At 42.4% G+C, this 24776-nt stretch overlaps 1 protein-coding gene across 1 annotated transcript in view; it reads left to right on the top strand.

The window, feature by feature from the left end:
- Positions 1-12712: 12712 nt before the first annotated feature.
- The window catches only part of LOC118387464 (whirlin), a 139373-nt gene continuing 127309 nt past the window's right edge, over positions 12713-24776 (top strand). The window contains exon 1 of the mRNA XM_052525635.1: positions 12713-14253. Within this exon, the coding sequence (XP_052381595.1) occupies positions 13540-14253 (714 nt within the window). The 5' untranslated portion in view covers positions 12713-13539. The remainder of the gene's footprint in view (positions 14254-24776) is intronic.

A 24776-nucleotide genomic window follows, 5' to 3' on the forward strand; every position in this document is an offset into this window, starting at 1 on the left:
CCAGCATGGTCGAATAATAATAAGGCAGAACAGTTGAAACTGGAGCAGCAGCACAGTCAGGTGGACTGGGGACAGCAAGGAGCCTTCATGTCAGGTAGTCCTGGGGCACGGTCCTAGGGCTCAGGTCAGTTGAAACTGGAGCAGGAGCATGGCCAGGTGGACTGGGGACAGCAAGGAGTCCTCATGTCAGGTAGTCCTGGGACATGGTGCATATCACGCAGGCTGTTTGATGCTAATGCAGAACACCATAGGATGTTTTTGTGTTGGTTAACGGCAGTCAGGTCTGGGGAGAACCAAGGGCTATATCTGTTCCTGGTTCTAAATTTCTTGAATGGGGCATACTTATGGTTAGGTTAGGCATTTTTTTTTAAATACCAGGCATCCTCTACTGACGGGATGAGATCAATATCCTTCCAGGATACCCCGGCCAGGTTGATTATAAAGGCCTGCTCGCTGAAGTGTTTCTGGGAGCGTTTGACAGTGATGAGTGGAGGTCGTTTGACCGCTGACCCATTACGGATGCAGGCAATGAGGCAGTGATCGCTGAGATCTTGGTTGAAGACCAAGATACATGACCCTAAGCATGATGGGATGTTAATTGCTTAATTAACTCAGGAACTACACCTGTGTGGAAGCACCTGCTTTCAATATACTTGGTATCCCTCAAGTGTTTCCTTTATTTTGATAGTTACCTGTACATAACAGGAGAGCTACCATAGACTGTGAGCTAATCAGCTGGAAAATTGCTTACTTTGTGTAGTGGATGCTGTAGAATTACCCTTTTCATCACACTGATATGTTTAGAGAAATCAACCGGATAAGGGTAGAAACCTGCAATATGCACCACAGTCTTCTGCATAGATACTCACCTTGGATTTACCCGTTATCGTTATGCTGTGAGCATGATCGAGCACATTGGGCAAACCCAGTTCATGTTACATTGTCTTGCTGGCTACTGTACTTGCATTGGGTTGCTTATGTGTTAAGTGTACATGGTTAAGTATCTCAACTTAAAATGCTGACAATTTGGTGGGGATACAGTCTCTGTGTCTCCCAACTTTTGCTCCTGCTGCCTCATCGAACAACTCTCATAGTAAATAGTAGAGCTTGTTCGAAAACACCCATTGATTGTTTGAGATGGTTGTGTCTCTCCCTGTAGTTCAAGGCTGAAACAATCCATTAAAAACTCAATTAAATTTAGTCCCAAGTTGTTTTGTCATTTGTAAGTAAATGGTCTCACATAGGCCTATGATGGGAAATAATGATGGGATACAACATGATCAGGACCCATATTTGTATCATAGGGACTGAGCTATCTTTATTTAAACATCTCACAGCTGAGAGTGTACCATTTATAGTAAAACTAGCATAGTAGCAAACTACTATGACAGCCTTGGTCGGTTTCCATTTTCATACAGCCTTAGAGGAATGGGAGTGGATAGCGGAAGTAAATTATTCCTGCAATTCAATGGCGTAGCGAGCATTACCTGACAAGTGCTTGGCTTTAACAGGGATACAAATCAAAATAGAGAATGTTCGGCATTGGGGAGGGCTAGAGATATACACTGCTCAAAAAAATAAAGGGAACACTAAAATAACACATCCTAGATCTGAATGAATGAAATATTCTTATTAACTACTTTTTTCTTTACATAGTTGAATGTGCTGACAACAAAATCACACAAAAATGATCAATGGAAATCAAATGTATCAACCCATGGAGGTCTGGAATTGGAGTCACACTCAAAATTAAAGTGAAAAACCACACTGCAGGCTGATCCAACTTTGATGTAATGTCCTTAAAACAAGTCAAAATGAGGCTCAGTAGTGTGTGTGGCCTCCGTTCCTCTATGATCTCCCTACAACGCCTGGGCATGCACCTGATGAGGTGGATGGTCTCCTGAGGGATCTCCTCCCAGACCTGGACTAAAGCATCTGCCAACTCCTGGACAGTCTGTGGTGCAACGTGGCATTGGAGGATGGATCGAGACATGATGTCCCAGATGTGCTCAATTGGATTCAGGTCTGGGAAACGGGCGGGCCAGTCCATAGCATCAATGCCTTCCTCTTGCAGGAACTGCTGACACACTCCAGCCACAAGAGGTCGAGCATTGTCTTGCATTAGGAGGAACCCAGGGCCAACCGCACCAGCATATGGTCTCACAAGGGGTCTGAGGATCTCATCTCGGTACCTAATGGCAGTCAGGCTACCTCTGGCGAGCACATAGAGGGCTGTGCGGCCCCCCAAAGAAATGCCCCCCCCACACCATGACTGACCCACCGCCAAACCGGTCTTGCTGGAGGATGTTGCAGGCAGCAGAACGTTCTCCACGGCGTCTCCAGACTGTCACGTCTGTCACATGTGCTCAGTGTGAACCTGCTTTCATCTGTGAAGAGCACAGGGCGCCGGTGGCGAATTTGCCAATCTTGGTGTTCTCTGGCAAATGCCAAACGTCCTGCACGGTGTTGGGCTGTAAGCACCACCTGTGGACTTCGGGCCCTCATACCACCCTCATGGAGTCTGTTTCTGACCGTTTGAGCAGACACATGCACATTTGTGGCCTGCTGGAGGTCATTTAGAAGTGGTCTGGCAGTGCTCCTCCTGCTCCTCCTTGCACAAAGGCGGAGGTAGTGGTCCTGCTGCTGGGTTGTTGCCCTCCTACGGCCTCCTCCACGTCTCCTGATGTACTGGCCTGTCTCCTGGTAGCGCCTCCATGCTCTGGACACTACGCTGACAGACACAGCAAACCTTCTTGCCACAGCTGGCATTGATGTGCCATCCTGGATGAGCTGCACTACCTGAGCCACTTGTGTGGGTTGTAGACTCCGTCTCATGCTACCACTAGAGTGAAAGCACCACCAGCATTCAAAAGCGACCAAAACATCAGCCAGGAAGCATGGTAACTGAGAAGTGGTCTGTGGTTATCACCTGCAGAACCACTCCTTTATTGAGGGTGTCTTGCTAATTGCCTATAATTTCTACCTGTTGTCTATTCCATTTGCACAACAGCATGTGAAATGTATTGTCAATCAGTGTTGCTTCCTAAGTGGACAGTTTGATTTCACAGAAGTGTGATTGACTTGGAGTTACATTGTGTTGTTTAAAGTTATGCATTAGGGGGCACAAGATATTTTGCCACGGAAAGATGCTCGACTATGCATATAATTGACAGCGTTGGAAAGGAAACACTCTGACGTTTCCAAAACTGCAAAGATTTTGTTTGTGAGTGCCACAAAACTGATGTTACAGGCGAAACCCAGATAGAAATCCAACCAGGAAGTGCCGCATCTTTTGAAACCGCCTCATGCCAATGACTCCTTATATGGCTGTGAATGAGCTACGAATGAGCTTACATTTTCCACGTATTCCCCAAGGTGTCTACAGCATTGTGACGTCTTTTTACGCATTTCCATTGAAGAATAGCCGTAAGGGACCATATATAGCAAGTGGTCACATGGTGTCTCCCGCAGAAAATCTTGCATAAAATACCGAGGTAGCCATTTTTCCAATCGCTTCTTATGAGAAACCAATTGCCTCGACGGATATATTATCGAATATATATGTTAAAAACACATTGAGGATGGATTCTAAACAACGTTTGCCGTGTTTCTGTCGATATTATGGAGCTAATTTTGAAAAAAGTTTGGCGTTGTAGTGGTAGCATTTTCCGGTCGATTTCTCAGCCAAGCATGATGAACAAACGGGAGCTATTTCGCCTACAAAAATAATATTTTTGGAAAAAAGGAACATTTGCTATCTAACTGGGAGTCTCCTGCGTGAAAGGTAAAATTATTTAATTTGGTTGCTTTTCTTATTTTCATGAAAATGTTGCCAGCAGAGCCTAGCATAGCATTATGCCATGATAAACTTACACACATGCTTGTCTAGCGTTGGCTGTAACGCATATTTTGAAAATCTGAGATGACAGTGTTGTTAACAAAAGGCTAAGCTTGTGTTTGAATATATTTATTTCATTTCATTTGCGATTTTCATGAATAGGAAAAGTTTCTCTGGGTTTTTATGACCGCTGCGTTATGCTAATTCGTTTGAGGCTATGATTACGATCCTGGATCCGGGATTGCTCATCGCAAGAGGTGTTAAGTGTTCCCTTTATTTTTTTGAGCAGTGTCTATTTAAGCAATATGGCCAGAGGAGGTGTGGTACCGGTATATCAATCAGCATTCAGGCCTCGAACCACCCAGTTTTTAATCATATTTTTAAACTGGGTGGTTCGAGCCCTGAATGCTGATTGGCTGTATAATTATATTTAGAAACTGGGTGGTTCAAGCCCTGAATGCTGATTGGCTGACAGCCATGGTATATCAGATGTATACCATGGGTATGTTCTAATTACAATGGTAACCGGTTTAAATTAGCAATAAGGCACCTCAGAGGTTTGTGGTATATGCCCAATATTTATTTATTTATTTATTTATTTTATTTCACCTTTATTTAACCAGGTAGGCAAGTTGAGAACAAGTTCTCATTTACAATTGCGACCTGGCCAAGATAAAGCAAAGCAGTTTGACAGATACAACGACACAGAGTTACACATGGAGTAAAACAAACATACAGTCAATAATACAGTATAAACAAGTCTATATACAATGTGAGCAAATGAGGTGAGAAGGGAGGTAAAGGCAAAAAAGGCCATGGTGGCAAAGTAAATACAATATAGCAAGTAAAACACTGGAATGGTAGTTTTGCAATGGAAGAATGTGCAAAGTAGAAGTCAAAATAATGGGGTGCAAAGGAGCAAAATTAATTAATTAATTAATTAAATACAGTTGGGAAAGAGGTAGTTGTTTGGGCTAAATTATAGGTGGGCTATGTACAGGTGCAGTAATCTGTGAGCTGCTCTGACATTTGGTGCTTAAAGCTAGTGAGGGAGATAAGTGTTTCCAGTTTCAGAGATTTTTGTAGTTTGTTCCAGTCATTGGCAGCAGAAAACTGGAAGGAGAGGCGGTCAAAGAAAGAATTGCTTTTGGGGGTGACTAGAGAGATATACCTGCTGGAGCGTGTGCTACAGGTGGGAGATGCTATGGTGACCAGCGAGCTGAGATAAGGGGGGACTTTACCTAGCAGGGTCTTGTAGATGACATGGAGCCAGTGGGTTTGGCAACGAGTATGAAGCGAGGGCCAGCCAACGAGAGCGTACAGGTCGCAATGGTGGGTAGTATATGGGGCTATATACCAATATACCACGGCTACGGGCTGTATGCAGGCACTCCGCTTTAAGAACAGCCCTTACCTGTGGTATATTGGCCATATACCACATCTCCTTGGGTATTATTGCCTAAGTATGTATATGAATCTAGGGACAGATCATCTTTACTCATTCTGGATAACACGCAATACAAATGAACTTCCTGCTGCTGTGCAATGGACCAAAATAAATGAATGCATGCATGAAATATAGGGTAAGCATTGTTGCTAATCCCCAAGGAACTCTTTCTTCCAGTTCAACAGCCTTTTTTACTCAATTTAAACTCAATTAATGCACTAAGCTCTCAGTGAAATTGAGAATATCATACTGTTATCTGTATCAGAAGGTTTGTTATTAGTGTTTGTTATTAACTGTTATTAACCCATCTATGACTACAGCATATTTTTCTGTAATGAGCTAACAACAAAAATGGCTCTTTCTACTAGGAGTGGTAATAGGACATTGTAATAATGATACACTGAACAAAAATCTAAACATGACATGTGGAGTGTTGGTGCCGTGTTTCATGAGCTGAAATAAAAGATCCCAGAAATTTTCCATTTTATTTATATAATAATAATAATAATAATATATGCCATTTAGCAGACGCTTTTATCCAAAGCGACTTACAGTCATGTGTGCATACATTCTACGTATGGGTGGTATATAACCTTTATTTAACCAAAAATATACTTTATCTCTCAAATTTTGTCCACAAATTTATTTACATCCCTGTTAGTGAGCATTTCTCCTTTGCCAAAATAATCCATCCACCTGACAGGTGTGGCATATCAACAAGCTGATTAAACAGCATGGTCATTACATAGGTGCACCTTTTGCCTGGGGACAATAAAAGGCCACAAAATGTGCAGTTTTTTCACACAACACAATGCCACAGATGTCTCAAGTTTTGAGGGAATGTGCAATTGGCATGCTGACTGAAGGAAGCTCCACCAGAGCTGTTGCCAGATTATGTTAATTTCTCTACCATAAGCCGCCTCCAACGTCGTTTTAGAAAATTTGGCAGTACATCTAACCGGACTTACCATGTGTAACCACACCAGCCCAGCCCAGGAGATCCACATCCGGCTTCTTCACCTACGGGATCGTCAGTCACCTGCCCAGTCATATGAAATCCATAGATTAGGGCTTAAAACCTCTCTAGGGTATGTGGAATGCTAGCGTCCCATCTGGCCAACACCCAGTGAGATTGCAGAGCGCCAAATTCTAATACAGAAATACTCATTAAAAAATTCAGAAAACAAACCATATTTTACATAGGTTTAAAGATGAACTTCTTGTGAATCCAACCTCGGTGTCAGATTTTAAAAATGCTTTATGGCGAAAGCATACCTTACGATTATTTGAGAACATAGCCCAGTTGACAAATTATTACAAACAGTAACCAGCCAAGCAGAAGCATTACAAAACTCAGAAATAGACATAAGATTAATCCCTTACCTTTGATGGTCTTCATATGGTTGCACTCAGAAGACATTAATTTACTCAATAAATGTTCCTTTTGTTCGATAAAGTCTCTTTATATCCAAAAACCTCAGTTTTGTTTGCGCTTTTTCTTCAGTAATCCACAGGCTCAAACACAGTCAAAACAGGCAGACAAAAAAATCTAAATTGTTTCCATAAAGTTCATAGAAACATGTCAGACGATGTTTATATTCAACCCTCAGGTTGTTTTAGCCTAAATGAACTATAATATTTCAACCGGACAATAACGTCGCCAATATAAAAGGTAAACAAGAAATGCACTCTCTTGGGATTGCGCATGAAAAAGCTCTGTGACACGTCAGGGTCCACTCATTCAGACTGGTCTTACTCCCTCATTCATAAGAATACAAGCCTGAAACAATTTCTAAATACTGTTGACATCTAGTGGAAGGCATAGGAACTGCAAATTGAGTCCTAAGTCAATGGATACTGTAATGGCATTGAATAGAAAACTACAAAGCCAACAAAAAAATACTACCTGAATGGATTTTTCTCAGGATTTTGCCTGCCAAATCAGTTCTGTTATACTCACAGACACTATTTTAACAGTTTTGGAAACTTTAGAGTGTTTTCTATCCAAATCTACCAGTTATATGCATATCATATCTTCTGGGCCAGAGTAGCAGGCCATTTAATTTGGGCATGCTTTTCATCCAAAATTCAGAATGTTGCTACCTACCCAAGAGAAGTTAATTATTTATTTCAATTGACTGATTTCCTTATATGAGCTGTAACTCAGCAAAATATTTGAAATTGTTTTATGTTGCGTTTAGATTTTTGTTCAGTTTATATGGATTTTGTTTTGTTTTTCAAGTTTCTGATGTTTGATTGAGTCCATTCCAGCAGTGTGGAGGGCATAAACAGTTTCCATTTGCACAAAACCGATGACGGGATAGGACTGAGTCAGATTCAGCTAAGCCTATTATATAAAGGGCTTAAGTCTCTTTATCTGTACAAAATTATTAAAATAATCGGGAACAGTTCAAGTGATAATTCAGATGTGTTTACTAGTCGTATAATTTTTCATTATCTATGTCATTCACAACCGCTGATAGGTAAAACACTTGAAACACACACACAAACACTGTTCAAGGTGCTGAATGTTCTCTCCTTACTGCAGCTCTCTCACACACACACACACACACACACACACACACACACACACACACACACACACACACACACACACACACACACACACACACCTAAGATCATTCAGATGGCTATGTTGGTGATGGCATACAGTGGTCGGTGCCTCAATTATACTTTAATTGTCTGCCACTATGAACTATAAGGATTAGGAGTTGTCTGTTTCTGCAATCGCAATGAGGAGCTGCAACAGTCTGCAGTAGAAATTGAAAATCAAGCTGATAGCCGAAGCTGTGCTGGTGCTGTGAGGGAAGAGAGTCAGTTAATTGCCTCTCTCTCTCTACTGTGCATATTGTAGTGGAATATAGCTTTTTTGTCACTCTATCTCCGTCCGATTGAGGATGCTCTGCTTTATAATAGTGTTTACTTTTGCTTTCCCTTGGCGATTGCCCCCTAACTCCTTTAATTAGTCCTATAAATCACTCCCCCATCTCTCTCTCCCTCTCTCCCTCTCTCCCTCTACTTTTCTCCCATACCCACAGCTCAGCTCACTGAAGACAAGGACTCCATTCCTCATTATTCTTCAGAGGTTATCCTTTACAGAGACGATTGGACCTCATCTCACAGAGCCCCCTGGATGTCTCCCAGATTAGCATAATTGAACATGCCTGTGCTTCTGTGTCATAAACAGATATCATAGGGAACCTTTGGAAAGGGGGGTGTACTGCTAAGCTAATATATGGAATTGTTTTAAGATGGTCATACCAAGGATCAATTAGCTATTTGATTTAGAATATCTCTAGCTTAAACAGACATATTTTGATGGGGATTTTTGTATTATTCTGATTAGATTTCCACAGTGACGCAGACATCAACTGGTTTAACATACTAATGGCGTGATGCATTGTGCATGGTGTAAAGCACAGTTCAAATGACATTGTTTTAAAAAGATTCCTCTGGGAAACTGGCAAACCGGGACACGTTCAGCAGGGTACAGCATTGTGGAACATTCAAAAAATAATAATGATTTAGAACAAACATGCCTCTGAGTCTGACATGTAGAATTACGTCAGCTCTTTGCAGGGTTGGATAGGTTACTTTCTAAAAGTAATCTGTTACAGTTACTAGTTACCTGTCCAAAATTGTAATCAGTAACATAACTTTTGGATTACCCAAACTCAGTAATGGAATCTGATTACATTCCATTCATTTTAGATGACTTTCCCCTTAAGAGGCATTAGAAGAAGACAAACATGTATGTAACCATTTGAACAACAGCTATTGCAGGATAAAACAATGTTGAAGTTTACATAGCTGGTCATATATGGATGTTAAATTTTACTTTATCGGTTGGTTATGTAGGATTCTTCTAACCCATCGCTTTCCACTACATATAATAATACGATTCAATTATGTCTTTACATTAAAAACCAAAGTCTATCAGAATTCCAGTCATTCCAATAAATGTTATACTCCTCGATCTTCAAGAAGAGGACTTGGAAATAAGGAAGTATAAATTAGCCAAATTGTTTTACGTAAGTGTGACCCCAAAACAAAGGACTTATTAGCCAGCCCTACTCTTGTTTATGGAGGACTGAATGGGCTTATTGATTGGAGATGAAAAATAAATGCTGCGCTCATGAAATGGCATGCTTTGAGCACTACTGAAAAGTTATATTTACAGTACATGTGAAAAATTAATGTCATATGCTGCATTTGCTATAGGCCTATTGTTTACCTTTTTGTTGGTGACACTTTGATATCTTGATAATATGCAGCTCTTTAAAAGGGAAATCCACAGATGAAACAATAACAAAATGGGCACCCCGCCTCTGTTTTGGTAAAAGCTGAGGGATGTGCCTAGAGAAATGGAACCATTCTAAGATTAATAGACAGAGCTATGTATGCTATGATTGACCATCCATGATATAAAAAGTATTGTTTTAACCACGTTATGAGGCTATACAGTGTTTGTTTACATTTACACTGTTTACAAACATTGGAGTAAAACAAGCTTATATTTTGTGTTCTCATGGAGTGTGACAGTTGAACTAAGCTCATGAGGCATTTACAAGTTATATTCCTCAAGAATCAATGCATATGTATCTAATATATTGTCACGGCTTCAATAAGTAGTGAGTGCAGGAGTCAGGCGCAGAGAGCAGGGTAGTTCAAAAAGATGTGGATCTTTAATCTTCCAACAAAACCAGAGAGATGGTCACGCCACGCACACAAGGGCGCATAAAGTCCCAGTCCAAACAAACAGGACGAAACTGATCGGAAAAAAGAAGCCACAAGAATAATCAAACACCATAACCAGAAAAACAAGCCCCCACAAAAGCCAGCGGGCCTACTGGGTTTAAATAGCACACAACCAAACCTAAACACCAAACAGGTGCAACAAATCAGACACAACTAAATGAAACAGAAAAGGGGATCGGTGGCAGCCAGTAGGCCGGCGACGACGACCGCCGAGCGCTGCCCGAACAGGAAGAGGCACCATCTTCGGCGGGATTCGTTACATATATAAAGTTGAAGTCAGAAGTTTACATACACTTAGGTTGGAGTCATTAAAACTCGTTTTTCAACCACTCCACAAATGTCTTGTTAACAAACTATAGTTTTGGCAAGTCGGTTAGGACATCTACTTTGAGCATGACAAGTAATTTTTACAACAATTGTTTACAGACAGATTATTTCACTTATGATTCCCTGTATCATAATTCCAGTGGGTCAGAAGATTACATACACTAAGTTGACTGTGCCTTTAAACGGCTTGGAAAATTCCAGAAAATTATATAATGGCTTTAGAAGCTTCTGATAGGCTAATTTACATAATTTGAGTCAATTGGAGATGTACCTGTGGATGTATTTCAAGACCTACCCTCAAACTCAGTGCTTCTTTGCTTGACATAATTATAAAATCAAAAGAAATCAGCCAAGACCTCAGAAAGAAAATTGTAGACCTCCACAAGTCTGGTTCATCCTTGGGAGCAATTTCCAAACGCCTGAAGGTACCACATTCATCTGTAAAACAATAGTACACAGGTATAAACACCATGGGACCAGGCAACCTTCATACCGCTCAGGAAGGAGACGTGTTCTGCCTCCTAGAAATGAACGTACTTTGGTGAGAAAAGTGCAAGTCAATCCCAGAATAACAGCAAAGGACATTGTGAAGATGCTGGAGGAAACAGGTACAAAAGTATCTATATCCACAGTAAAACAAGTCCTACATCGACATAACCTGAAAGGTAAGGAAGAAGCCACTGCTCCAAAACCGACAAAAAAAAGCCAGACTACGGTTTGCAACTGCACATGAGGACAAAGATCGTACTTTTTGGAGAAATGTCCTCTGGTCTGATGAAACAAAAATAGAACTGTTTGGCCATAATGACCATCCTTACGTTTGGAGGGAAAAGGGGGAGGCTTGCAAGCCGAAGAACACCATCCCAACCGTGAAGCACTGAGGTGGCAGCATCATGTTGTGGGGGTGCTTTGCTGCAGGAGCGACTGGTGCACTTCCCAAAACAGATGGCTTCATGAGGGAGGAAAATTATGTGGATATATTGATGCAACATCTCAAGACATCAGTCAGGAAGTTAAAGCTTGGTCGCAAATGGGTCTTCCAAACGGACAATGACCCCAAGCATTCTTCCAAAGTTGTGGCAAAATGGCTTAAGGACAACAAAGTCAAGGTATTGGAGTGGCCATCACAAAGCCCTGACCTCAATCCTATAGAAAATGTGTGGGCAAAACTGAAAAATCGTGAGCATGGAGGGCTACAAACCTGCCTCAGTTACACCAGCTCTGTCCAGAGGAATGGGCCAAATGTCAACCAATTTATTGTGGGAAGCTTGTGGAAGGCTGCATGAAATGTTTGACCCAAGTTAAACAATTGAAAGGCAATGCTACCAAATACTAATTGAGTATGTCAACTTCTGAGAAGTGTCAAAGATTTTGTTTTCGCAAACACACTTTCTGAATTTAAAAGTAATCCTCGAAGTAATCATCTAGTTTTTCAAAAATATTGGTAATTTGATTACAATATTTTTGCTGGTAAAGTAAGGGATTATCCTTACTGTTTTGTAATCCGTTACTCCCCATCCTTGGCTCTTTGTGATATTTCTATCTGCAACGCTTGGCTACTGAACATTGCCCTGCTCTTCTGTCATGTGGTTCACTTCTGTGTTTATTTACTATTTAACTCCCATCCATCAATCGGTCAGTGGACACAGTGGACTGGCAGGATAATTCTGACCAATGATAATCCAGTATCACAGATAGCCTACAATTAGACTGCTTGATGTGATATCATGTTTCCAGTGAGATAAGTCATGTGTAGATAGATGTGTGCCACCTGCCATGCTACCCACTCAATGATAACAATCTCTGACTATAATTAGTAATATTGTTATCTCTCTACTATCACCGTTTTTTGGGGTTCTTGGTTAAAATGTTTACCTTGGCAAGTGTTAAACTGTGTCATTATTAGACTTTTGGAATAGGTCTATTCACAGGGGAATGGAATACATTGTCTGTGTACTAAAGGATATATAATTACATATGATCTATGTGGTAAAGCCAATTGAAGCAGAATTTTCTCACTCACTGGATATTGATGCCATGTATATTTTCGTCCTTATTATTATGCATGCACCTGAGTGTGCGTGCATAACGGTTGCGTGATTTTGTAGTGAGCTTCGAATGTTAACATTTTCAATCAAACTAAAAATAACCCCACGCAGGTTTTTGCAAATTAGAGTTATTGCTACACTTGGTGGTTCCCACGAGGGTGTGTTGTTGGTTACCAAGCAACGTATTCGTTCCACACGATCGGCTGCGTCATTTCCTTCTGACAAGCGATTGGAGGGAGGGAGCGAGACCCCAGACAGTACAGCAGCATTTAGCAGCTGGTCGGGAATCTTGCGGAGACAACTGCCGACTGTCAACGCACGGCTGGAATCAAGTAAATAGTTATATAAACCAAAAGCTACCAGGGGAAACATTAACTTTACTTGAAAATGGCTTAATTATCTTTGCGTTATTTGGAACACGTTTAAAGCTCCGGCTGGATATATTTGCAATGGATAAAACAACTCCACAATATGAACTTCGGTCTCCGGTAAAGGAACCAAGCAAAATACCAACTTCTATCTAGAACGTCTTGGGTATTATTTTCCGAATATTGTGTTCATATAGTAAGTAGTACGTTTATCACTTGATATTAATTTGTAGTAGCCGTATTCTTTTGGCGCTCGAGCTTCTTGTGCCTGTTGACGAGGTGATATATGTGGATACCTGAGAAGCAGCTCGCGACCTTAATACACGCAAACAAGACCAAGGCTATGAAATGTTTCTTCTATGTGCTTTAGTCTATTTCATGTGCCTTTTTGACGGTTGATTAGCCAAACGGAGTACTGAAGTTCATATCATAGGCTATTATTAAACTGAAAATCGTATGAAAATGTTATATAATTTGTGTTTGAAATTCTAACATTGAAACGTTGTTTTAGTTATTGCTCGAGGATGCGATCAAAGACTGTTGTAATTCAGCCGGTTGTGTTAGACAGCCCTCAGCCTCAGACCTAGCCAATATGTATATTAGTGGAGTGGACGTCCTGCACAAAACGCTATGCCAGGCTCCGTTTTAAAGGAGCACAGCCCAGCGCTCTCGGCCTAATGACTAATGTATCCCTGCTCCAGCGTGGCTCTGTGACCCAGTCACACCTCTAGGATGAGCACGGATCTAGAGCACATGTCGCTCAACTCCTCCTCGGCCAACTCTGTGGCCTCGAGTGACCGCACGCTGTCAGCCAACGTCAAGAAGCTGCACAACGCGCTCAACCTGCTGCTTAACGACTTGGAGCGGGAGCAGTTCATTCACTGCCTCAACGTGTACCACTCCAAGCGTAATGTCTACGACCTGGTTCAAACCCTCAAAGTCATTCTCAATGCGCCCAGCAAACGCCAACTTCTGCCCATGCTACGGCTGGTCATTCCCCGCTCCGACCAGCTTTTGTTTGACCAGTACACCTCGGAGGGCCTTTACTTGAAATCGGATTTACTTGCCAGAAATGGGAGCGCCGAAGCGGTGGGCGAAGGTTCCAGTGCGAGTCCAACTCCCCCCGGATCTCAGGTTGCGCTGCGCAGCTCCCCGGATAGTTTCAGCACCTGCAGTGATGGGACAGCTCCCCTCGTACCGCTGCTCGGGAGAAGCTTCCTGCACGAGCCTCCAGGAGAGGTCCGACAGGTGACCCTGAAACGGCACAAGAGCAACGAGGGCTTGGGTTTCAGTATCCGCGGCGGCTCAGAGCACGGGGTCGGAATCTATGTGTCTCTGGTGGAGCCAGGATCCCTGGCCGAGAAAGAGGGACTGAGGATTGGCGATCAGATTATGAAAGTCAACAGCACAGTGTTCGATAAAGTCACGCACGCTGAAGCGGTGAAGGTAAGTGTGTGTGTGTGTGTGTGTGTGTGTGTGTGTGTGTGTGTGTGTGTGTGTGTGTGTGTGTGTGTGTGTGTGTGTGTGTGTGTGTGTGTGTGTGTGTGTGTGTGTGTGTGTGTGTGTGTGTGTGTGTGTGTGTGTGTGTTTGTTTATTGGCTGTCACGTTTCAGCCAAGCAATGTATGGCACTTAAGATAGCACAGTATAGAGTTAATACACAGGCCTACAAGAAGTAACTACCCTCACCAGTCGCCAGGGTCACTAGCCTACACATAGAGAAATATAATGCGCCCATGGGCAAGCCAAGGCCATGCATCCAACGCATGGATCCGGGGCCAGTGGCTCCAAATGTGCCAATGGCAGAATGATGTGCGTCGTTTACACTGGCGTGCGCCTCTGACCCCAAATCCCCATCTCCCTGATGTAATCAGGCCCCCTATCCGTGGTTAATCATGTATTTGGCCACGGTGGCTGAAATTGACCCCTGGAGCAAACAGGCAATGATTTATAACTTTCGTTATCGAGAGGAATTGGTTCATGTAAGCCCTGTAGCGGTTGACTTGTAGTCACAGGCCGGTTATTGTGCCGCCTGGTTTAAGCACCGGAACCTTGTCATTGAACACTGGACAGCCTAGCTTTCCATGGTCGACTCATGTCTCCCATAATCAGTAGTATTTTTTTGTGTCAATTGAAATTGTACCGAAAAGGTTTTTGGTAAACAAATGTCTTTGAATCTTTGCCTCAAACGGCTATATAATAGACTTATTAACTGATAAGATAAGAGCATATTTCTATAGTAATTTATCCATTAGATAGGTCTGATAAAACAAGAGTACCGTGTTGATGAGGTGTTGAGCGCTGTCCATGGTGTTGAATAGTATGGATCGCATCTACCGCGGCGAATGGTGCTAGTTGTGCTGTCCATGGTGCTGAATCGTAAGTCCTCTATGGTAACTCTCTCTCGGTCTCTCTCTGTCTCGGTTTCCAATTCAAAGGGCAGGTGAAATAGATAATGAACAAAAGTTAAATAAACAATAAAAAATAAACAGTAAACATTACACTAACAAAAGTTGTAAAGGAATAGAGACATTTTGTTATTTGTTGTTAAAATGTTATATTATGGCTATGTACAGTGTTTTTAATTATATGTAAATGGTTAAAGTACAAAAGTGAAAATAAATAAACATAAATATGGGTTGTATTTACAGTGGTGTTTGTTCTTCACTGGTTGCCATTTTCTTGTGGGTGGCAACAGGTCACAAATCTTGCTGCTGTGTTGACACACTGTGGTATTTCACCCAAAATATATGGGAGTTTAACAAAATTGGATTTGTTTTTAATTTTCTTTGTGGGTCTGTGTAGTCTGAGGCAAATATATGTCTCTAATATGGTCATACATTTGGCAGGAGATTATGAAATGCAACCCGGTTTCCACCTCATTTTGTGGGCAGTGTGCACAGTCTTCTCTTGAGAGCCAGGCCGGCCTACAGTGGCCTCTTTCTCCCTCTCGCTCTCTCTCTGCCTCTCCTCTCTTTGACAGACAGACAGACAGACAGACAGACAGACAGACAGACAGACAGACAGACAGACAGACAGACAGACAGACACAGACAGACAGGAAATACTTTCAAGCAGAACTTCATAGATTTACAGAAGCATTGCTCGTTTACAATATGTTTACTCCCACTGTACATCCTACTTCTACCAACTCTCCTATGCTCCACTTTGTTTGAAACTTCCCCTGAAGCTCTTTAGCTGACCAGTCTCCTAAGAGCCTGTCTTGGCTCTTCTTCCTGGATCCTGTGCCAGGGTGTGCCCCACAGTCAGCGCTTAGAGCTTTTTTAGGATAATCTTTTCCATGACATGCTTGGCGGCGAGGACCAGCACAGTGACGGGAACAGGGTCATAAATCCTGCCCTCCTGGGGCCACGTCCAATCGGTTGCAGCAGAGAGATGCAGAGAGAGACGTCTGTCTACCTACCGCTTAATCAGATTGATCTGAGTCTCTGAGTCTGTGAAACAGAGGAGGCAGGAGATTAAATTACCTTCCCTTTGGTTTTGCTAGTCTCTCCCTCTCTCCCCCTCTCTCTCTCTCTCTCTCTCTCTCTCTCTCTCTCTCTCTCTCTCTCTCTCTCTCTTTTCTCCCTCTCCCTCTCTTGGTGCCAACACAGCTTGTGATGGGCAGCTGGTCCCTGCAAGGCTGACAGCTCCTTGAGGATTACAATATGGAGAGAATTGAGTGCAGGCTCTCTGGGTTGGGCTGAGGTCTGAGGTGGTGTGGTACCCAGCAGAGGAATGGCCAGAAGAAGAGAGATTGGGAAGAGGACTAGGCAGAGGGTCCAAAGGCAGCTCACTCTTTTGCTGTTTAGGAATGAACAGGTAGCTATCTGACTCGGTAAATTGAGTTCATACCAGTCACTGAGCATGATATGCTATTGGGATCTTGCAGCTGAAAAACAAACTCCACTGGGACTGCTGTCTGAGCTTCCTGTGTGTGGATGGCTGGGGGAAGCACTCCTGTATTTCTCTTCCTTCTTCTTTCTGTGTCCAGAGGTTCAAAGAGCAACATGTTGACTATGTATTTCTTATGAGACTTTTAGAGTACTTCTGTTGACTATTCCTCATAGCTCAGGCTACACTATAGGGTCATACTGAGTGGTCATAGCTTAAAACTTCTTAGGGCTAGGCCTCCTTTTTTCTACACTTCCTGCCTGAATGACGTGCCCAAAGTAAACCGTCTGGAGCTCAGGCCCTGAAGCCAGGATATGCATATAATTGACACCATTGGAAAGATAACACTTTGAAGTTTGTGGAAATGTTAAAATAATGTAGGAGAATATAACACACTAGATATGGTAGGAGAAAATACAAAGATAACCAACCAGAATGTTTTTGAGAGAGAGATCATCCTCTTAGAAAGGCAAGAGAAAGGTCATTTTGAAAATTAGCTCCCTGGAATTCATATGGCTTCCACAGGGTGTCAGCAGTCTATGTTCAAGGTTTCAGGCTTGTAACTTCAAAAACGAATAAGAAATACCAGTTTTAGTAAAGGGACACAGTCTTGGAAATGTGTGTTTGCACGCGCCATGAAGACATCACGCACCTGCTAAAATCAGTTTCCTATTGAACATACTACTTTCTGAAATAAATATTATTGTTTGATTACATTTTAGGGTATCTGAGGTGTAAATAGAAACAGATTTTGACTTGTTGAAACAAAGTTTAAGGGTAGATTTTTGGATTCCTTTCTCTGTAAATTGAACAAGTGGATTACTCAAATCGATGGCGCCAACTAAACAGACTTTTTGGGATATAAAGAAGAATTTTATCTAACAAAATGACACAACATGTTATAGCTGGGACCCTTTGGATGACAAATCAGAGGAAGATTTTCAAAAAGTAAGTGAATATTTTATAATTATATGTGAATGTATGAAACCTGTGCCAGTGGAAAAATATTTTGATGTGGGGTGCCATCCTCAGGCAATCGCATGGCATTTTTCGCTGTAATAGCTACAGTGGGGCAAAAAAGTATTTAGTCAGCCACCAATTGTGCAAGTTCTCCCACTTAAAAAGATGAGAGGCCTGTAATTTTACACTTCAACTATGCCAGACGAAATGAGAAAAGAAATCCAGAAAATAACATTGTAGGATTTTTAATGGATTTGTTTGCAAATTATGGTGGAAAATAAGTATTTGGTCACATACAAACAAGCAAGATTTCTGGCTCTCACAGACCTGTAACTTCTTCTTTTAGAGGCTCCTCTGTTCTCCACTCGTTACCTGTATTAATGGCACCTGTTTGAACTTGTTATTAGTATAAAAGACACCTGTCCACAACCTCAAACAGTCACACTCCAAACTCCACTATGGCCAAGACCAAAGAGCTGTCAAAGGACACCAGAAACAAAATTGTAGACCTGCACCAGGCTGGGAAGACTGAATCTGCAATAGGTAAGCAACTTGGTTTGAAGAACTCAACTGTGGGAGCAATTATTAGGAAATGGAAGACATACAAGACCACTGATAATCTCCCTCGATCTGGGGCTCCACGCACGATCTCACCCCGTGGGGTTAAAATGATCACAAGAACGGTGAGCAAAAATCCCAGAACCATACGGGGGGACCTAATGAATGACCTGCAGAGAGCTGGGACCAAAGTAACAAAGCCTACCATCAGTAACACACTACGCCGCCAGGGACTCAAATCCTACAGTGCCAGACATGTCCCCCTGCTTAAGCCAGTACATGTCCAGGCCCGTCTGAAGTTTGCTAGAGAGCATTTGGATGATCCAGAAGAAGATTGGGAGAATGTCATATGGTCAGATGAAACCAAAATATAACTTTTTGGTAAAAACTCAACTCGTCGTATTTGGAGGACAAAGAATGCTGAGTTGCATCCAAAGAACACCATACCTACTGTGAAGCATGGGGGTGGAAACATCATGCTTTGGGGCTGTTTTTCTGCAAAGGGACCAGGACGACTGATCCGTGTAAAGGAAAGAATGAATGGGGCCATGTATCATGAGATTTTGAGTGAAAACCTCCTTCCATCAGCAAGGGCATTGAAGATGAAACGTGGCTGGGTCTTTCAGCATGACAATTATCCCAAACACCCCGCCCGGGCAACGAAGGAGTGGCTTCGTAAGAAGCATTTCAAGGTCCTAGAGTGGCCTAGCCAGTCTCAGATCTCAACACCATAGAAAATCTTTGGAGGGAGTTGAAAGTCCATGTTGCCCAGCAACAGCCCCAAAACATCACTGCTCTAGAGGAGATCTGCATGGAGGAATGGGCCAGAAAACCTTGTGAAGACTTACAGAAAACGTTTGACCTCTGTCATTTCCAACAGAGGGTATATAACAAAGTATTGAGATAAACTTTTGTTATTGACCAAATACTTATTTTCCACCATAATTTGCAAATAAATAAATTAAAAATCCTACAATGTGATTTTCTGGATTTTTTTTCTCATTTTGTCTGTCATAGTTGAAGTGTACCTATGATGAAAATTACAGGCCTGTCTCATCTTTTTAAGTGGGAGAACATGCACAATTGGTGGCTGCCTAAATACTTTTTTGCCCCACTGTACGGTAAATCGTACAGTGCAGTTAGATTAACAGGAATTTAACCTTTCAGCCGATATAAGACACTTCTATGTACCTAAATGTTTAAAATCCATAATATTTATGATTTATTTATTTGAATTGCGCACCAGTTTCACCACTAGTGGGACTCCTATCCCTGATTAACAGAGCTCAGTGCTGTTTATGTTTACACTTCTGCTAAATGTATTCTCCACAAGGGAGAGGGGTGTTTTAGACAGGTAACTTAAACATTTTAAGCACTTTAAAAGGTGGACCTTTGCTACAAATTGTAGTCTCTTGGGCAACAGAAAATGATTTACCAAAATAAACTTTGGCTGCAGCTCAACAACCCCTTGTCACGCCCTGACTTTGGAGATCCTTTTTAGCTCTCTATTTTGGTTTGGTCAGGGCGTGCGTTGGGGTGGGCATTTCTATGTGTTGTGTTTCTATGATTTTTTTGGCCGGGTTTGGTGCTCAATCAGGGACTGCTGTCTATCGTTGTCTCTGATTGGGAACCATACTTAGGTGCCTTTTTTCCCACCTGTCTTGGTGGGAAGTTGATTTTGTTTATGGCACTTTGCCTTTGAGCTTCACGGTTTGTTTTTGTATTGTTTATTGTTTTGTCGGCGTCATTTTTGACCATTAAAAGATCATGTACGCTCACCACGCTGCACCTTGGTCCTCTCCTTCAAACAGCCGTGACACCCCTATGTTTTCTGCCCGAAAGAGTTGTGGTCTGGGCCAGGGTTTTTTGGCTCACCATTTGTTGTTTAAAAGTAGGGCCAACCCACGTTTGTAATGACAAGGGGGTCTGATTTGTAATGTCCTCTCCACACAGATGGCTCAGAAAGAAAACAGAGGCCTGTACTAAGTGCTGAGGCCAGGTGGGGTCTGCTGTGTTCTCTTGATTCCATTCCCTTTTTTAATTATGAAGTGAATTATTTATCAAATGCTTTAATTATGCAAGCGGAGACTAATTCTTCTTGCCTCAGATTGACTGTGCTCCGGTGTGATTAATATTGAAATGTTTACCGGCGTAGATGAAGAACAAGGAGAGTAGAATGAAGATTTCATCCCAAATGGTACCCTATTCCCTATGTAGTGCACTACTTTTGACCATGGCTCTATTGGGAATAGGGTGGCATTTGGGATGCAGAAAAGTCACATCCGTCTCACTGACCACAATGTATGCCTTGACAGCCAGGGGAGAAGATGAGGCTATCCTTCACACAATCTTTAAGCCATCATCCTTCCACTCTTTCTCATGTTTTTGTTGGCGCTCATACTCAAACTCATCTTTGTATATTTCATTATCATGAACAGAAAACACAGTGTCTCTTTCTGGCAATGGTACTGTCTTTGTTGATATGATATGTTTTCCCCCCCTTTTATGCTGCTGCGTTATGCTTAGTATACATTCTCCCTGGGCATATATCGGTCACGTACGCACTCACACTCACCCACACACACACAAAAAGAACACTGTCAGACTGGGATTTTCTCTGTCAACTTTTTTCACCCCCTGTCTGTCTCAAAGCACTGTTTGTGTTCACCCCAGTCTCTCCTGGGGTCTTCCACACCTGCCCTGCTAAAGGGACTCCATTGTGTCTGTGTAATTGTTTTACAATGGACTGCAGGGAAGGTTTGGTTCATGACCAACATGTCTCTAATCCATCACCTGTTCTCACTTGTTCTCTGCTGGCAGAGTGTTGCTTAACTAGCCAATAATATCCTATATTCACTGCCCAGAGCTATGGTCAGATATGTGCAGAAATATCACTCATTCTATTAGTGTCCGGGTCGGTTCACTTTTACAGTACTGACATTGATTTCAATGGAGACTGTATTAGGAGCATGATTAAAGTGACAGTTAAGTTGTCTGGGTGGTACATGGTTTAGTTGACACCATGAGAATTTAGGGCTAAACTCAGACAAAGGAAACGCTGGTCTGGAACTTGCAGCTTTAATACTTCACCTGCATCCCAAATGGAACCCTATTCCCTATTTAGTGCACTACATCTGACCAGGGCCCATTTTTTAGTTCAGTTGCTTTTGGCAGGTGTTTGTTTGATATAGGATTGGGATTTACACAGGCGTGCTGACACAGGTGTACACACACACACACACACACACACACACACACACACACACACACACACACACACACACACACACACACACACACACACACACACACACACACACACACACACACACACACACACACACACACACACACACACACACACACACACACACACACACACACTTGTGCCTTAGTTATCCTGCAGAGGAAAGGAAGACCACATTGGCTGGTGTGTTGATGATCTGTTTTTTTCTCTCTGAGGATGAGAGAGGAAGAAAGAGGAGCGCATCAGGGGCTTTTCAAGAGTATCACACTGAAACATGCAGAGAGAAAATCTTTTTGGTTTGAGAAGTTCAAACAAACATACAGTATCTCCCTCTTTCTCTCTCTCCCTCTCACTCTCTCACACACACAGTCACTGCTGCTGCTCACAGCCTAATGTGTGCCGCCAGCTAACAATTTCCCTCCAGTGTAGGAAGAGAGAGAGATAGAAAGAGGGGGGATTTGATAGAGTTGCAGAATGGTATAGGAATGGAAGAATGTTAAGGGATATGACTTCCTGGAAAGTTCTCTGATGTTTCACTGTGGTATACTCATATTCAGGACCAGAAGTGTTCCTAACCACAAGACATGAACAGAAAAAGCCCCAGGGCCCTAGTTACAGGACCCAGGTCTCTATTTTCGGCTGGCGTTAATGCGTTACTAGTGTCGAATGTACACTCTTTGGAAAATTTGACTTGTAAAAGCCAGCGGTTGGTATTTTCCAACTCTGGGTGTGTCCTTAAAACACGAGTGCTAAATGTGCCAATTTCAAGCAGCGCTACTGCCGATTTTTAAGACTCACAGAAAGCTGGTTATAGCGGTAATGCAATTGGTTATGGCTTCGATTTTGCCAGCGGAGGCGCACAGTAGCCTAATCAGTAGCCTAACCAGTGTTTTATTAAAATATCACGAGCAGCAGTTTTTTCTTTACATTGGACATTATTTTTGTCCATGCAGCTTCTCTGAAAAGTTTTGGACGCAATGTGCGATGCCCATTGAATGTCAGTGACTGTAGGAAGTCCGTTTAGGAACGTCAAGTTATTACAATATATTGCTTATTATTTTTCCTCTATTCCCCGTCAGGAAGTTGGAGAATGTAGAATTTTTCGAAACACTTGCAAAAATGAATTTCCTGCAATCTCAAGCCATAATCATTGTGCTTAATTCTATTAAAAAAGTGTTTATTTTTTTGCATACCTCGAGGTGCCTGTTTCCATCTTCTTGGGGGGGAAACTAAATATGCTTCTCTGCATCTCTGCTAAAATCGGTGTAAAAGATGGAAATGAATGTCTTATTTAGTAAATGTAATAATTGTTGCTTTTCTAAAGTCTACCAACATTGCCAGCAGGCATGCCAGCTAATGTAGTTATAAGTGCATCGAGGACGTCGTCCCCACAGTGACTGTACGTACATACCCCAACAGGTAACATTCGCACTGAGCTAAAGGGTAGAGCTGCCACTTTCAATGAGCGGGACTCTAACCCCGGAAGCTTATAAGAAATCCCACTATGCCCTCCGACGAACCATCAAACAGGCAAAGTATCAATACAGGACTAAGATCAAATCGTACTACACCGGCTCCAACGCTCGCCGGATGTGGCAGGGCTTGCAAACTATTACAGACTACAAAGGGAAGCACAGCCGAGAGCTGTCCAGTGACACAAACCTACTCGACAAGCGAAATAACTTCTATGCTCGCTTCGAGACAAGTAACATTGAAACATGCAGGAGCTGTGACACAAACCTACCACACAAATTCTACTAATCCAGTCATCAAACTGTGTCATTGGTTCAATAGATAATGATTTGTCCTATAGCTACAACAAGGATATATCTACAGAGCATGATAATATGAAAACGTTGTCTTTGTATGCATCCCAAGTGGCACCCTATTCCCTATATAGTGCACTACTTTTGACCAGGGCTCATAGGTCAGTGCCCTACAGATGTAGGATCATAATTTGATCACCCTGTTGTTTTAGGAAATGTATTTAAGGTTTGAATAACACTTCTAAAGTTATTAATTTCCACTTTCAAATGTTAGACTTGATTTGCCCCTAACTAAAAATGGATCAACCCCTACAAAATTGTCAAATTATTATAATCCACACAATAATTTACATTTCCTGTTGCTGCAGGGTTATTTTCTTGCTGTCAAATTAAGATCCTACTAATGTATGTAGGGATATAAGGTGCCGGGACACAACTTGTATCTAGGAAATCCAGATAATGAAGTTATCTCCAAGTTCCCCTGGGAGGAGCTCTGTCTCTCTCTGGGTCATCTTGATACACGTCAGCCTCGAGCCTCCTCTCTCCCACATCACATGACCCTGGACACTCAGTCTACACACACACACACACAGTCTTGACACACACACACACACACACACACACACACACACACACACACACACACACACACACACACACACACACACACACACACACACACACACACACACACACACACACACACACACACACACACACACACACACACACACACACACACACACACACACACACACACACACACACACACACACACACACACACACACACACACACACACACACACACACACACACACACACACACACACACACACACACACACACACACACACACACACACACACACACACACACACACACACACACACACACACACACACACACACACACACACACACACACACACACACACACACACACACACACACACACACACACACACACACACACACACACACACACACACACACACACACACACACACACACACACACACACACACACACACACACACACACACACACACACACACACACACACACACACACACACACACACACACACACACACACATTTGAGAAGGCAAGGAGACAGAGACAGAGACACAGTGAACATGTGCCCTTCTTGTACTGTGCTGAAGAGCTCTGTGTACCACTGCTGGCTGTTTGCATTTGCATTGATAATGAGTGATCGGGGAAAGTATCAATTTAAAGCGTACGGGAGAGCCTGGGTGCCCAGTCCCCTCTCCTTGGAGGTCTGATTGGCTGTGTCCTCTGCTCAGGGTTACCTGGGTCTGAATTATTGAACAAGAGCTAACCCTTACCTCATTATCCGTGTCTATAAAATAGGGAAAGAGAAAGAGAGTGATAGAGAGAGTACAAACCATTAAGCTTTGGGGGTCATTGGATGAATTTGTCCTCTGTGATTTGTATTTTTCATATTGCTCCTGGAACAGTGTCAGCTCTTAAGCACACAACACTCCCAGCCAGAACCTTTCAGCTCTAGACTATATTAGAGACTG

This window comes from Oncorhynchus keta, chromosome 9 (genome assembly GCF_023373465.1).
Source record: "Oncorhynchus keta strain PuntledgeMale-10-30-2019 chromosome 9, Oket_V2, whole genome shotgun sequence".
Lineage (NCBI taxonomy): Eukaryota > Metazoa > Chordata > Actinopteri > Salmoniformes > Salmonidae > Oncorhynchus > Oncorhynchus keta.